Genomic DNA, 13,465 nt, shown 5'->3' with positions numbered 1-13,465 from the left:
TAATGGGACAGTTTTCCCATGGGCTCTCTCAGCACAAATGCAGAACGGCATCACTGTTTTTTTGTCTTCATTACAATACCTTCTGATCCCATCAGCACATTTTTTTTATTATTATTCTGGAGATAGTGAAAGGCAGGGATACAACATTCACAAGCTTTGCCAAGTGCAGCAGATTATGCACTTGACTAGATAACTGCACGCTTGGGGATAGGATTAGGTCAAATTTCTCATTTAGTTCCAAAAGGTTAAAGATTTTTAAGCTACTCTGTTAATACTCCAGGCATTGCGTGCAACACTAACTACATTTTCTTTAGGTTGGTTGTTGTTAGGGGTATTTTTGTCCATGTGCAGTATGGGATGAATAGGTTGACAGTCTGAACAAATCATTAGTACTCTCAGTTAATTTTTGTATATTTATTTAAAACCAAATTACAATATTCTTACTCGCACTGAGTAGTCCCTTACTCCACAAGTAGCCCAACTGACTTTAATGGGACTACTCATGGTAAGTGGTATTATTGCACATGCCTCAAGACATCACACTCTGGCCCTTAATTGTAATTCTGATATCCTATCTCTGAAAAGCAATATTTTTATATTATTGGAATAATATAATAAGATTTTGCACAACTTAAACCCACATATTTGGGGCCCAGTACTACAAATGTCTAAGCACATGAGTAATTTTATTCATAAAACTAAATGAAGCAACCATGCATGGATAAAGTTTGCAGGATCAGGGCCTTAAAGTGTAGGTGTAAATTTTGTAGTAAGCTCTCTTAATATGTAAGATTTTCTTAAAGATTTGGAAGAGTTACTTTGGGTTTACACAGTTGTAATACAGTTTTCAAACTTCTGTATACAATTTTTTTTAATTGGATCTGTATGCATTTTTAATTTCCAAATCACACAGATTTTGTACATTTAAACATCCAGAAACATTTTTTTCTCTCCAACATTTGAAATGTTTCATCTGTCTATCTCTAAATGTAGTTGGGTGAATAAATGGGACCCTTTTTTCCATCTAAATCCTTAATTTTAGGGTTATATTAAAAATACTTTTTGGTTCAGCACCAGCCAAACATGCAACTGAAAGCAAATTGACCGAATTAAAAAAAAAAAAAAAAAAAATCAACATCCCATATAACTTTGAACACTTCAACAAATTAAAATGATGGCCCTTTTATATTGCTTATGGACAAGCTAACATGGATTATCTGACAAGTTCCTGGAATGAACTGCAGACAATTTTTTATTTCAGAAGGTGGAGACAGCAAGTAGAGGGAGAGGCTGTTCTAGATTTGATTTTGACAAATAGGGAGGAACTGATTGAGAACTTGAAAGTGGAAGGCAGCTTGGGTGAAAGTGATCATGAAATGATAGCGTTCATGATTCTAAGGAATGGCAGGAGGGAGAACAGCAAAATAAAGACCATGGATTTCAAGAAGGCAGACTTCAGCAAACTCAGGGAGCTGGAAGTTAAGATCCCATGGGAAGCAAATCTAAGGGGAAAAACAGTTCAAGAAAGTTGGCATTTTTTTAAAGAGACATTATTAAGAGCAAAAGAGCAAACTAGCCCAATGTGTAGGAAAGTTTGGAGGGTGAAAAATTGTTCTCATTAACCTCTGAAGATAGGACAAGAAGCAATGGGCTTAAATTGCAGCAAGGGAGGTTTAGGCTGGACATTAGGAAAAAACATCCTAACTGTCAAGGTAGTTAATCACTGGAACAAAATTGCCCAGGGAGGTTGTGGAACCTCCATCATTGGAGGTTTTTAAGAACAGGTTAGACAAACACCTGTCAGGAATGGTCTAGTTATTATGTAGTCCTGCCTTGAGTGCAGGGGACTAGACTAGATGACTTACTGAGGTCCCTTCCAGTCCTACACTTCTAGGACTCTTGTGCATGTAATACATATTGTAAAACCAGGCCTATGCATTTAGATAAGGCACTAACTTTGTTTTGTTAGTGTTGTGAGAAGTGCAGTGGAAAATCTTTCCAGTATATTACTGTTATGAATAAAGAGACAGAAGTACATAGTCCTATATATCACTATAGCACAGAGCAATGCACTTAAGAATGTGTCATTCCACATTTTTTAACATACCGGTAATCCTGCAGTATTCATTAGATGTTACACGAGGAATAGTTTCGGTTGTGTTTGCCCCCAATTAACAACTGAACTGATAAATGTGAGAGAGACCCAAAGAAACATGGAGAGAGGGAAGAGATGTGGGAGGAGGATTGGGAAACACAAAGCAGTGTTCCTAAAAATGTCTCCATATAATTGTTTACTAGTGAGTGATGCTGATGAAACCACTCACTTTACTAATTTAAACATTAATTATTCTACTAGCCAAACTGGGGTATTTAGACAGTGCCGAGGGAAGAAGAAGTGACATGGAGCAGCACCAGGACTTCAGGGAGGGATTATATCTCAGGAGGATGCAGCCTATTCTCTCCAGGCCCATGGAGCCAATATGCAGGCACGGGCCCAGTGTAAAATAGGGTAAAAAGGTACATTTGCTCTGTGATTAACTGCTGGGACTCAAGAGTCATCTGAACATTGATTATTCATCAGATAATGCAATTATATGTATGTAGGGCAAAACACAGCTGTTAATGGGCTTTGGATCAGGCCCAGTGTAAGTCAGTGGAAAGACTTCTATTGACTTCAATAGGATTTGGATCAGACCTATACTTTCAAATAGTGTGCATAGTTGGTTACCTGTACCACTGTTGGTGTCACTAGGCATCACCGTAGGTAACTTGGGGGGGTGGAAGACCACGAGAGTCAATGAAGCCCCCCCGCTCTAGGTCAAAGTGAACCAAAGCCCCTCCATGTTAAACTTTACTAACCTCACAGGCCAGCAGCTGGAAAGTGGTAGTGATAAGGGGAACCTACATGCTTCTAGCTAAAGGACAAGATAACTTGCAGAAGGGAACATTGTGAACAAGCTACACAGCCAAGGTCATTTAATGTAACTGCTACAGGGGGAGGAAGGGAGGGAGGTAGGGAAGGAAGAGGGGGAGGGGAAGGGAAGAATAAGAAGGGAAAAACTACTTGTATCAGCGCGCTTGATTTGTGACATGCTGGTCTCCTAGTGCCTATTCGGAGCTCTTGAATAAACTTTGTCTGCTTCTCCACCCTGGTGTGTTCATTGGCGCGAAGCACACCGGGCAACGAACCCCACTGTTGCCCCCCTCGGGCCCTCTGTGCCGGCAACACCACGCTGTGAGCCTGACTGTGCCCTCACTGAAGTCAGTGAGAAACTCTCATTGCCTTCACTTAGGGCAGGACTTGGCCCTATGCCCTTAGTCATTGCAGTAATTTAAACACTGTTCCATGGTGCATTATCATCCCAGAAAATGATTTCCAGAAACTTTGTCACTCCTGCACTGGGCCCTCTCTTACTGTAATGTTTACTGTAACCAAGCCTTTTTTACCATGTTTTGTGTATACTATTGAGGCAAAAAGCTTCCCATGCACTTACTGTTGAGAAAACTGGCTTTAGATCCCAGTATGTAATCCCATGGATTAACAGGGAAACAAATGGATGTGTTTGTAGAGGAGTTCCATAAGGATCAGTTCACAGCCCACTGCTATTCATTGTTTTTAATCAATGGTTGGGAAGAAAATATAAAATCATTGCTGATAAACTTAGCAGATGGCACAGAGGTTGATGGAGTGGTAAATGAAAACAGGTCACTTACAGAGAGTGATCTGGATCACTTGGTCAGCAGGCCCAATCACACAAAATACGTTTTAATACAGCCAAATACAAAGTCATACATCTAGGAATAAAGACTGTAGGTCACTCTTACAGGATCGGGGGACTGTACCCTGGAAAGCAATGACCAAAAAGAACTTAGGAATCATGGTAGATAGTCAAATGAACATCAGCTCCCAGTGAAATGTTGTGTGGCAAAAAGAGCTAACACAATCCTTAGATGTATAAATAGGGAACTGTCGAGTAGCAGTAGGACTTAGATTGGTCCAGAATGGCGTATCAGCTGCCATCTTGTTTTTCAGAATCTCAGATTTTTTATTTATTTGTTTGTTTTTAAAGCAAGGCCATGTCTACACTACAAACTACTGCTGGTATAGCTCTGTCAGTCAGGGGTTGAAGAGCTTTGGTCCCTCACCAACACAGCTGTGCCAGCAGAAGGGTCTGGAAAAAGCTATACTGGCAAAAGCCCATTTTTTGCTAATATAAGCTGTATCCACACTAGGACTTCTTTGCCAATAGAGTACACCAGTATACCTATACCAGAAAAAGTGCTCCCAGTGGAGATGACGGTACCTCTTGATGGTGGGGTTGGGGGAGCACATGACCACCCCACACATCGCCTCTGGGGAAAGTTGAAATTTGCCTGCTGACTTTGGCTGGACTTTTGCTGGCAGCCAGAGAAGAGCCATTCACAGGTGAGAAGGCCCATCCCACAGGATGCCTGGCCCATGGACTAGCTGCAGGAGGAGGGTGAGGCTGCGGTCGGGAGCTGTTTTGCCTGAGAGGGTGAGCCTGGGAGCATCGTGGAAGAGAGCCCAGCCCAGGGATCGAGATGAGGAGGAGGGGAGCTCAGCGCAAACTGCGGTCCCATTAGACCAGCTGTTTCACATCCCAGTGGAGAATGCAGATGGGGAAGGCACTTGGTTGTTAGGAGGTAAGCAGGCTAAACCCACCCAGCCCACTGCATCTACAGGTGGCAGGGGACTGGGTGGGCTCTGCCCAGCTACATCAACACTTCAGTGAGTAGGGTCAAATGGAAGGCAGATATCTGACGGGGGGAGGGGAAAGTATCCCTGCGTGGCCCCTCCACGTGCTGCTTCTGGCTCCTAGTGTAGACCTTGGCGAAGTTTCCAGCCCTCATGTTTGCAAAGAAAACCTTGAAAATGTAAAAAGAGTGCTGGCCTGCCTGCATCTGCAGAGAGCCTGAAACAATAGATCAGTGAGGGGTGAACTGCTCCATTCATGTCAGTGGGTGTTACCTTAAAATGTCAATGATGATATTTCAAATGTCAACATCTCCTTCCGGGCTCAGCAAAGCACGCAAGGAAGAAGAGAAAGGATCATATTATGAAGATCTATACAATCTACTCTGAGAGTAGCAGCAGCTCATTTTGGCACCACAAGTAAGTGACATTGGGAGATACCTCACTAATGTTTTTCCTCAGTCAAGCAGGAGCCACCACAAGGAATGCACACCCAAGGAGCCCAGCAGAGCCCGTAAGACTATTGAAACCCCTGTGACAGGGAGCCCGTAGTTTGAACATCTACATAATCTCCTCAGAGGAGTAGCTCATTTTCATGTCTCAAGTGGGTGGAGCATATATTGCAGCTGGAGCTTGGAAGAGTAATACTAGCATCCCCTCCCCGCACAGTTCCCCCCTACTATATTGCACTGGTGAGCCCACTTCTCTAATACTGTGTCCAATTCTGGTATCCACTCTTTAAAAAGAATGTTGCAAAATGTGAGAGTTCAGAAAAGAGACAAGAATGATTCAAGATCTGGAAACAATCTCTTACAACAAAAGAGTTAAGGAGCTCAATCTATTTAACTGAAGACAAGGTAAAAAGGTTACTTGAACTTGATCTAGGGTTACCTACTCTAAAGATATCTGATAAAAGAAGGCTTTTCAATCTATGATACAAGACATGATGAGATCCAATGGCTGGAAGCTGAAGATAGAAAAAAAAAATCACATTGGAAATAAAACAAAAAATGTTTCACCATTGGAACATACTACTAAGGGATGGGGTAGATTGCCCCCTCTCGCCGATAGAAGAAGAAAGGAGTTCAGACCCTTAACTGCAACACCCAGAGATTGAAAGGAGAGAAAAGGGTATTTGGTTGAGTGCACTTTGGCTACACCTTTACCACCCAGCCACCATCTTCCCACAGCAATTGTAACCTTGGCTCTTCCTGGTTGTCTCTCTACTGCAGCTGTCCTTAGAAAGAAGGTTCTCACAGTGTGGAGAGGAAAGCAGTGCAATTCAGATTCAGGCTATATTAACTTGTGCTGGTGTCTGCTCTTCATGCGGGATAGAGTCTGGAGGAAACCAGCTGGTTCCACTCTGTGCTTCTCCCTCCACTCCAGAGTCAGGGCCCCACAGACCCCTCCTGGGGCATTTATGTGGGTTGGGGGGAAGAGGAAGGGAATGTGTCACAGAGGTAGAACTCCCCTGAGGAGTGCATGTGGAGAGGGGAAGAATGAGACAAGAAGTTTGGATTTTAACTGGCGAAAAATGCATGCAATGTGGACAGCCTCATGATCCAGTGGTAACATGGTTCCCTTGGGAGCACTGCAGAGGCTCCCTGAGGCAGAATTTCAACCCTTGGGGGAGTTGACACTCCAAATTGTAGTTAAGCAACCCTCTTGCTGAGGCTCAGAGGAACACGGATGAGCTTTATCACTCCCCATTAAGTTGGGGGATGGGGCCCTGTCTGGACTTCTGAGCACGTAAAAGGAGTGAAAAGGAAGGAAGAGATTTGGAAGGAGCCTCCCCCAGAAGGAAAACACCTCATTTTCTTAAAAAGGTGACATGTTAGAAACAGCAAGATACGGTACATCGGTGAAAGATGATAGAATTCCATCCAGAAGGTTTGGTAACATTCTCAGCCTCAGAAAGCTGTGTGATTTCCCCCTCCCCCCGATAGCATTTTGCTGAATTGCATTGTTGAAAGTTTGGCACGTTTTATAGGTAATTTTATTTCCTCATACAAAAAAGGAGATCAAGACAAAAATTATGTCAAGATAAATTACCAGGTGCAAGTGTCCAAAGCCCAGAACACGTCAGGCCTTTCCACTTCATCCCTAGTATTCATTAGGTTACGGTGTTTTAGTCTGTTTAGATTATATAGGACATAAGTATTTAAGGTAGAGTAATGTACCCTGTATTAACACTCACTTGAGCAATCATATGCTACTTCAGTCTGGTTTTCCACACAGGATCTTAAAAGTGATTCTGGGAAGTGGAACCAAGGTACAGGGAAATAATTGCTTTCACGCCAGGACAAGGCCTGTGACAATTTAAAAGTATGGCTTTTGACCTGTGTAATGCATCAGACACATTTGAGAGGCTTCTGGACAGGGTATTGCATGGCATATTTATTATACCTATGCTATTCCAAACAATAATATATATATATATATATGAGGGGGGTGGGGCTTATGCTGCCTGCTGATCTTGGGAATTCCCAGGTAGGGACAGACATAACTATAAAAACATAAATATTGAGAAATTGATTTAAACTCACTAATCATAGGAAAATGGCCTCTCATTCCATCCTTTACTAACCTGGTGTCACAGGGCCTCCTTGGTCCTGCTTCTGTCTCCATCTACAAAACCATGCAGAGACCCTTGTGCTGGTTCTCTCTGCAGTTTATAATGGAGTCCCACCACCTTCACAGCATACCCACCACCTTCACAAGCAAAGGGAGTGCTATCTCTCTGACTGCCTGCTTTCCCCTTTTCACTGCCTTCCTGGACCTATTTGTGGGATCTGGCTAATGGCTTAATTAGCCTTTCTGCCCTGCCCTACCCATACATTAAGCACAGGTCTGGCTCCTTAGCTACAAGCTGCTATGCCTGACTGGAGCTCCTGTGAGCAGAGTGTTGACTCAGGGTTTCCTACCTAGCACTCTGTCACACCCTGTTGTGAAACTAGCTATAGCAGAAGACTGAATGCTAATTCTGTTTGCTTTGGTGGATTTAAGTAAACCTGTTGTTCCTTTAATTTCCTGTTTAATAAAACATAGGAACCGGTTTTTATTTAACCTCTGGAGAAACAAACCAAGTTATTCCAAGCACCATATCCTCTCCTCTCCACCCAGCCCAGCATAGTAGGAGGCACCTGCTCTGAAGATGCACTGATATGAGTGGGTATTGCTGTAAACTGGGACAAGAATAGGGAGGCAGGTATGTGTCGGGGCTAATAATTCCCACCCTAGGCAAAGTTTTTGAGAGGGAGTGAGTGTGAGTAAGAGAGCGCAAAGCTGGAAAAGCTCTCTGAGGCCAGCTAGTCCATCCCCTTGCTAGCAGGACTGATCCCTCTACAGCCCAGGACCAGTCTAGTTGTAAATGTGGGAGAGCCCAGTAACTCCCCTGCTGCACACGCTCTCCCGGTCTTTGTCCAGATGGGGAGAGCACCCTCAGATTTAGAGGAGCGCTACAATCACCAGACCACTTTGTATCCCGTCAGCAACCACAGAGGGATCCCGAGCAGTTCCCAGGTTGGGGGCTGGGGGCATTTTCAGTGCCTTTCCCCTCCTCCCCCCGTTTCTTTGCGTGCAGGCTAGATGCTTTTTATTTTAGTTGTAGGAAAGATGATCAAAGGGGGAGACTCAGCATTTCTCATCCCCGTTGCGGCTGCAGCCCGGACCCTTCCATGCTTTTAAGCCCTGCATCCCGGGAGCACGGCTTCCCCATCCCACAGCGCAAGTGTTGGGGCCGGTGATGCTGCCAGTGGTACCCCAAGGGACGCGCGCGCACACCCAGGCTTTACCTTGCTGTGCTCCCCGCCAGCTGTCGAATGGGCTTCCGGCTGTGCGCAGCCCTCCCCCGGCCCCGGGCAGCAGGGAGGAAGGCGGTGGACAGAGCACGGCGTTCACAGGCTGAATCCCAAATGGCTGCTGCTGCTGCGATTTGTTGTGGTGCCCCTTACTGCAGCAGGTTCGCTGCTCCTGCGGCTGGGAGAATGTGCTGCCTCACGCTGGCCAGGCTCCTCCCGGGCACAGCCGCTTCCCTCCTCCTCCTCGCCCCTGGCGCTGACATCTCCCCGCCTCTCTGCAGCCCAGCCCCGCGCATCTTCAGCGAGAGAGGCGGAGAGAGACAGCCCCTCCCCCGCGAGACACTCCCTGAGGGGGTAGTTCTCCCTGCCAGGCCCTGGCGCGGGGACCCAGCGGCCGAAAGGGAGCGTAGCAGGTGTCACGTTCAGTTATTGGACTGTGACACAGAAGCATCAGGGTCACGCTCAAGTCTGTGGTGGCACAAGTCACATCCAGGCTGTGACATAAACACCTCGTCTGCAGCGTGGGTGGGAAGGCCGCACATCCATCCCTGGCAATCCACGTCTGTGACAGACACCAGGGATATGCTCCATTTCAAAGTAGGAGAGTTTGGCCACACCCTGTCTGTAGCAGAGGGAAGGGCCACATCTAGTCAGTAACACCAAATATTACAGGCAACTCCAAAGAACATACAATGTTCGCCCCACAATACAAAGGCATGAGGGCAAGTGGTGCAGAAGAATTTGCCACATCTGGCACGCAGCTCAGATCCCAGTAAAAAGGCATCAGAGGCTCATGCCACATCCCGTTCAATCACACTCAGCTGGACTGCACTGAATCACAGACCTCACTCCAAAAACAAAGAGCTTTGCAGGGTAGGTGAGTTGCTATTAAGGACTCAGTGGTCCCCAATTCAATTGGAGGCAAGGTAGCAAATATCCCACACCCCACGGATTCTTTCTTTTCTTTAAGTTTCCCTAGTAGCTGTTCTGCCATTGACAGGAGTACACAGAAAGAGGCTTGAGCCAAGATTGGGCTTTTGCTGTCATGCAGCGTTCCTGAATTGATGAAGTCAGACCATTTTACCATGATACCCTCTCTGCTTCTGCTATCTACTATTATTGTTATTATGGTAGCACTCAAAATGTTAGGCACTTGTCCAGGGCCGGTGCAACCATTTAGGCAAACTAGGCAGCTGCCTAGTGGTTGGGGGCACCTAAAAGCCCGCTCAGGTGAGGAGGTGGAGTGGAGGTGAGCTGGGGTGAGGGGGGGAGGAGTGCCTGCAGTAACCAGGGGGGCGCACAGGGGAACCGCTCCCCGCCTCAGGTCACCTCCATTCTGCCTCCTTCACTGAGCACACAGCCCCCCGCTCTAAGTCTCCTCCAATTGGCACCGCAAGACTGCGAGGGGAGAATTAGAGCGGTGCTGGCCTGCTCAGTGGAGGAGGCGGAGCCGAGGTGAGCTGGGGCGGGCTCCCCAGGCAGGGTTAGCTACCGCAGGGGGGCTCCCCGGGTGGGGGGCTGGGTTAACTGCCGCGGCGGGGCACAAGGTGGAAGTTTTGCCTAGGCCCTGCACTTGTCAAAAACAGAGAAAGACCAAGTCCATGCTCTGACCTTACAGGTCAAAGATGTAATATTTAGCAACACTTTACTGGCCATTTCAAAGGACACATGATACATTATTATCCTAAATGCCATTATATTTTTATTATGTTTTTGTTACAAACTAATGCAATTCCATGTTTCAGTAATTGCTCACACCACACTTCTGTAAAACCACAGTACACCCTCAATCCAAGCCACAGAGATGCACTTTTGATACGTGCTATATTCAAATCTTTGGCATAGGGACATATGCTACATCCAGGTCAATTGGCATGGGAATAGATTACATCAAGTCTATAGCTTCATTGTTAGATGATACCTACTCTTTTCAAAGGATAAAGATGTCAGAGAATGCGATGTCAAAAGAGAAGGTGCTGAAAAAAAATGAAAAATTAATAAATAGAAACAGGCTACCAGTGAAGTCAATGGTAGTCTCTTTCTTACAAGAGCTTGGTAGGAAATTTAGAATAAAATGGCTGAGGTGCAAATACAAATATACAATTTTTCTTTGAAATCAGCTATTATACTGTAGGATGGAGAGAAACAAATGTTGTTGTTGTACCTATCTTTTAAAAAGGTGCTCTAGGAGTGCTCCTGGGAGTTACCAAATCCAGAGGTAAAACTGAAACATGTAAAATTAATCAACTCAATGAGTTTTCTACTCCTTGTGTTCACTGATTTCTTACCTTCCCTACCCCTGCCCAATATAGGCTTGTCATTTTTGTTGAATTCTTGATCCAATTTATTTTGCTAGCTCTAAGGGACAGACACCTTGTCTTTTTAGCTGTTTATAAAGCACCATGCACATACAAGGTGCTATGTAAAATACTAATATTTCTATGACACTGTTACCATTTATAACATTCATTTTTCTCAAAAAACCCATCATTGCTAGTAATATCTATTCAACATCACTTCATAACAAACAATACATTTTTCAGCATCACCCATAGTCTGTCCCTATTCTGTATCTTTACATTTAATTCACACCTGTAAAATTTTACAAGTAGTTATGTTCAGCCACCTGATATTAAGTATCAGAGGGGTAGCCGTGTTAGTCTGGGTCTGTAAAAAGTAACAGAGAATCCTGTGGCACCTTTAAGACTAACAGATGTATTGGAGCATAAGCTTTCGTGGGTGAATGCTCACTTCTTCAGATGCGAGAAGTGGGCATTCACCCACGAAAGCTTATGCTTTGTGACAGACCCAGACCAGTGGGATACAGGAGTCTGGTAGAGGGCAAATATACTGGTCACTGGATGAGTAGTTTTCTGTTCCCTGAGTGACCAGAGCAGGGGCTGCACTAGAGTAATCAGGAACCTGCTAGAACCAGTTAAGGCAGGCAGGCTAATTAGGACACCTGGAGCCAATTAAGAAGCTGCTAGAATCAATTAAGGCAGGCTAATCAGGGCACCTGGGTTTTAAAAGGAGCTCACTTCAGTTTGTGGGGTGAGTGTGAGGAGCTGGAAGCAAGAGGTGCAAGGAGCTGAGAGGGTGTGCTGCTGCTGGAGGACTGAGGAGCACAAGCGTTATCAGACACCAGGAGGAAGGTCCTGTGGTGAGACTAAGGAAGGTGTTTGGAGGAGGCCATGGGGAAGTAGCCCAGGGAGTTGTAGCTGTCATGTAGCTGTTACAGGAGGCACTATAGACAGCTGTAGTCCACAGGGCCCTGGGCTGGAACCTGGAGTAGAGGGTGGGCCCAGATTCCCAATTGACCTGGACTGTGGGTTCTTCTAGAGGGGAAGGTCTCTGTGCTGTTCCCCAACCCACATGGTGAATCTCTGGAGGCAAGAAAATCTGCCAATAAGTGTAGGACCCACCAAGATAGCGGAGGAACTTTGTTACAGCTCCACATCTGTTAGTCTTAAAGGTGCCACAGGACTCTGTTGCATCTGATATTAGCTAAATAATAAGGTGAAAGTGCAAGAGGAGAAAGTTCAGGTTCTCAAAGCATCCTGAACTCTAAATTTCTTGACTTGAGTTCAAACAGCAGTAGTTTTAGCCCTTTAAACATTTTTAAAAGCAGCATTTAGAGGCAAGATAATGAAACTCTGGAAATGGAGCAGATCTGACACATTTGTATTCCATACAAAAGAGGACAGTGATACAAATATGTATAGTACCCAGTATATTAAAACACCTCAACTCACCTGACACAAATCTGATATTAAGGTAATCTTGGGGAAAAGTTTATGTAAACAGTGTAAAAATAAAGGACTGTAATAAAACTACAAAAATCCAATGTCTGCCTATATCCCATTCTGTCACATGCACACTTGTAACATTTAAATGATACTGTCAGATTTGGTAGGACCAAAATTTGATTGTTATATATGCAAAGTCCATTGTGAAAAGATGGCCAATGTTAGTACGGTGGGTCCCATGCTTTTCTTGGTGGGGGGCTAAGACACCACCCCTTGCCCCGGTCCTGCAAGAGGGTGCACCCACCCACCTCTCACTCCAGGCCTTCTGCAGCTTTCCATTGCCCCCCTGCCCTGTGAGCCTTCCTGGCCTCCCCCTCCTCATACCCGGAGCCAGCTTCAGTGTGCCAGGTTGCAGCCCCTTTTCTGGCTCCTCCAGAACCTCTTATTGGGGTTCTGGCTGCACTTGTTTATTTATGCACGTGACCCACGGCCCCCCCGAAGTCACAGGACCATCTCGTTAACCTCCTCCTGGCCATGGCGGCCATTCATAACACCAGGGAGAGGAGGTTGGCAGAGGGAGGCCTTGCAACTGTGGGTCTGTCTTTTGTTCTTTTATCCACTCACATATCCACACAGAGTTACTCTGGGCATCATCCACCAGCTCTCTCAACACCTTCGAGGAGCAATGGGCGCTGTCCAGGGTTCTCTGCTCGGTATCCCCTTCTGGTTCCCTAGTTTTGGCCCTTTAACCCTGTAGAAGAGTGGAATCATCCCTGCAGTGCCTCCTGCTGGTTGTCCTTGGGAATTAGCTCTTTTCCAGCCTTGGAGCGCCATCTGCAGGCCAGTGTCCCACTACCACTTGGCCCCTGTGTCCCTCCCAGACCCAGTGCCCTGTTGTCTGGGATGCTGCCCCCTGGCAGTACCCTGCAGTCTTAGGGTCTCCCCTCCCCAGGGAACCCCCACACACTATTCCCACCTCACCTCAGTATAAGGCTACTGCCAGTCATCCTCTAGCCCCACGCCTTGGGGCAGACTGCAGTATCAGCCTACTCATCACTGGCAAGGAGGGTTTGGACCTGCTGCCTTGGCCTACTCCTGGACTGCCCTCTGCAACCCCCAGTACCTGTTGGCTTTATGCTAGACCTCAGCCTGGGGCTTTCCAGGCTGGAGCTCCTCTGCCTTTCCCCAGCCCTGCTCCACTCAGG

The 13,465-nt window shown here is 46.0% G+C and overlaps 1 protein-coding gene across 9 annotated transcripts in view; it reads right to left on the bottom strand.

The window, feature by feature from the left end:
* Positions 1 to 13,465, bottom strand: part of DYNC1I1 (dynein cytoplasmic 1 intermediate chain 1) — a 316,422-nt gene that overhangs the window by 246,346 nt on the left and 56,611 nt on the right. For 3 of the 9 annotated variants that reach the window (XM_065587004.1, XM_065587002.1, XM_065587001.1), the window contains exon 1: positions 7,302 to 7,475. The exons of 1 other annotated variant lie outside the window; for it this stretch is intronic. In XM_065587004.1, coding sequence (XP_065443076.1) covers positions 7,302 to 7,342 — 41 coding nt within the window. In that variant the 5' untranslated portion in view covers positions 7,343 to 7,475. Of the gene's footprint in view, positions 1 to 7,301; positions 7,476 to 8,508; positions 9,134 to 13,465 lie in introns of those variants that run through there. 5 more of the 9 variants (XM_065587006.1, XM_065587003.1, XM_008163430.4 and 2 more) reach the window with 4 other exon arrangements.

The sequence above is a fragment of the Chrysemys picta genome, chromosome 2 (genome assembly GCF_011386835.1).
Source record: "Chrysemys picta bellii isolate R12L10 chromosome 2, ASM1138683v2, whole genome shotgun sequence".
NCBI classification, from domain to species: domain Eukaryota; kingdom Metazoa; phylum Chordata; order Testudines; family Emydidae; genus Chrysemys; species Chrysemys picta.
This window is presented reverse-complemented; position numbering and strand designations above follow the sequence as displayed.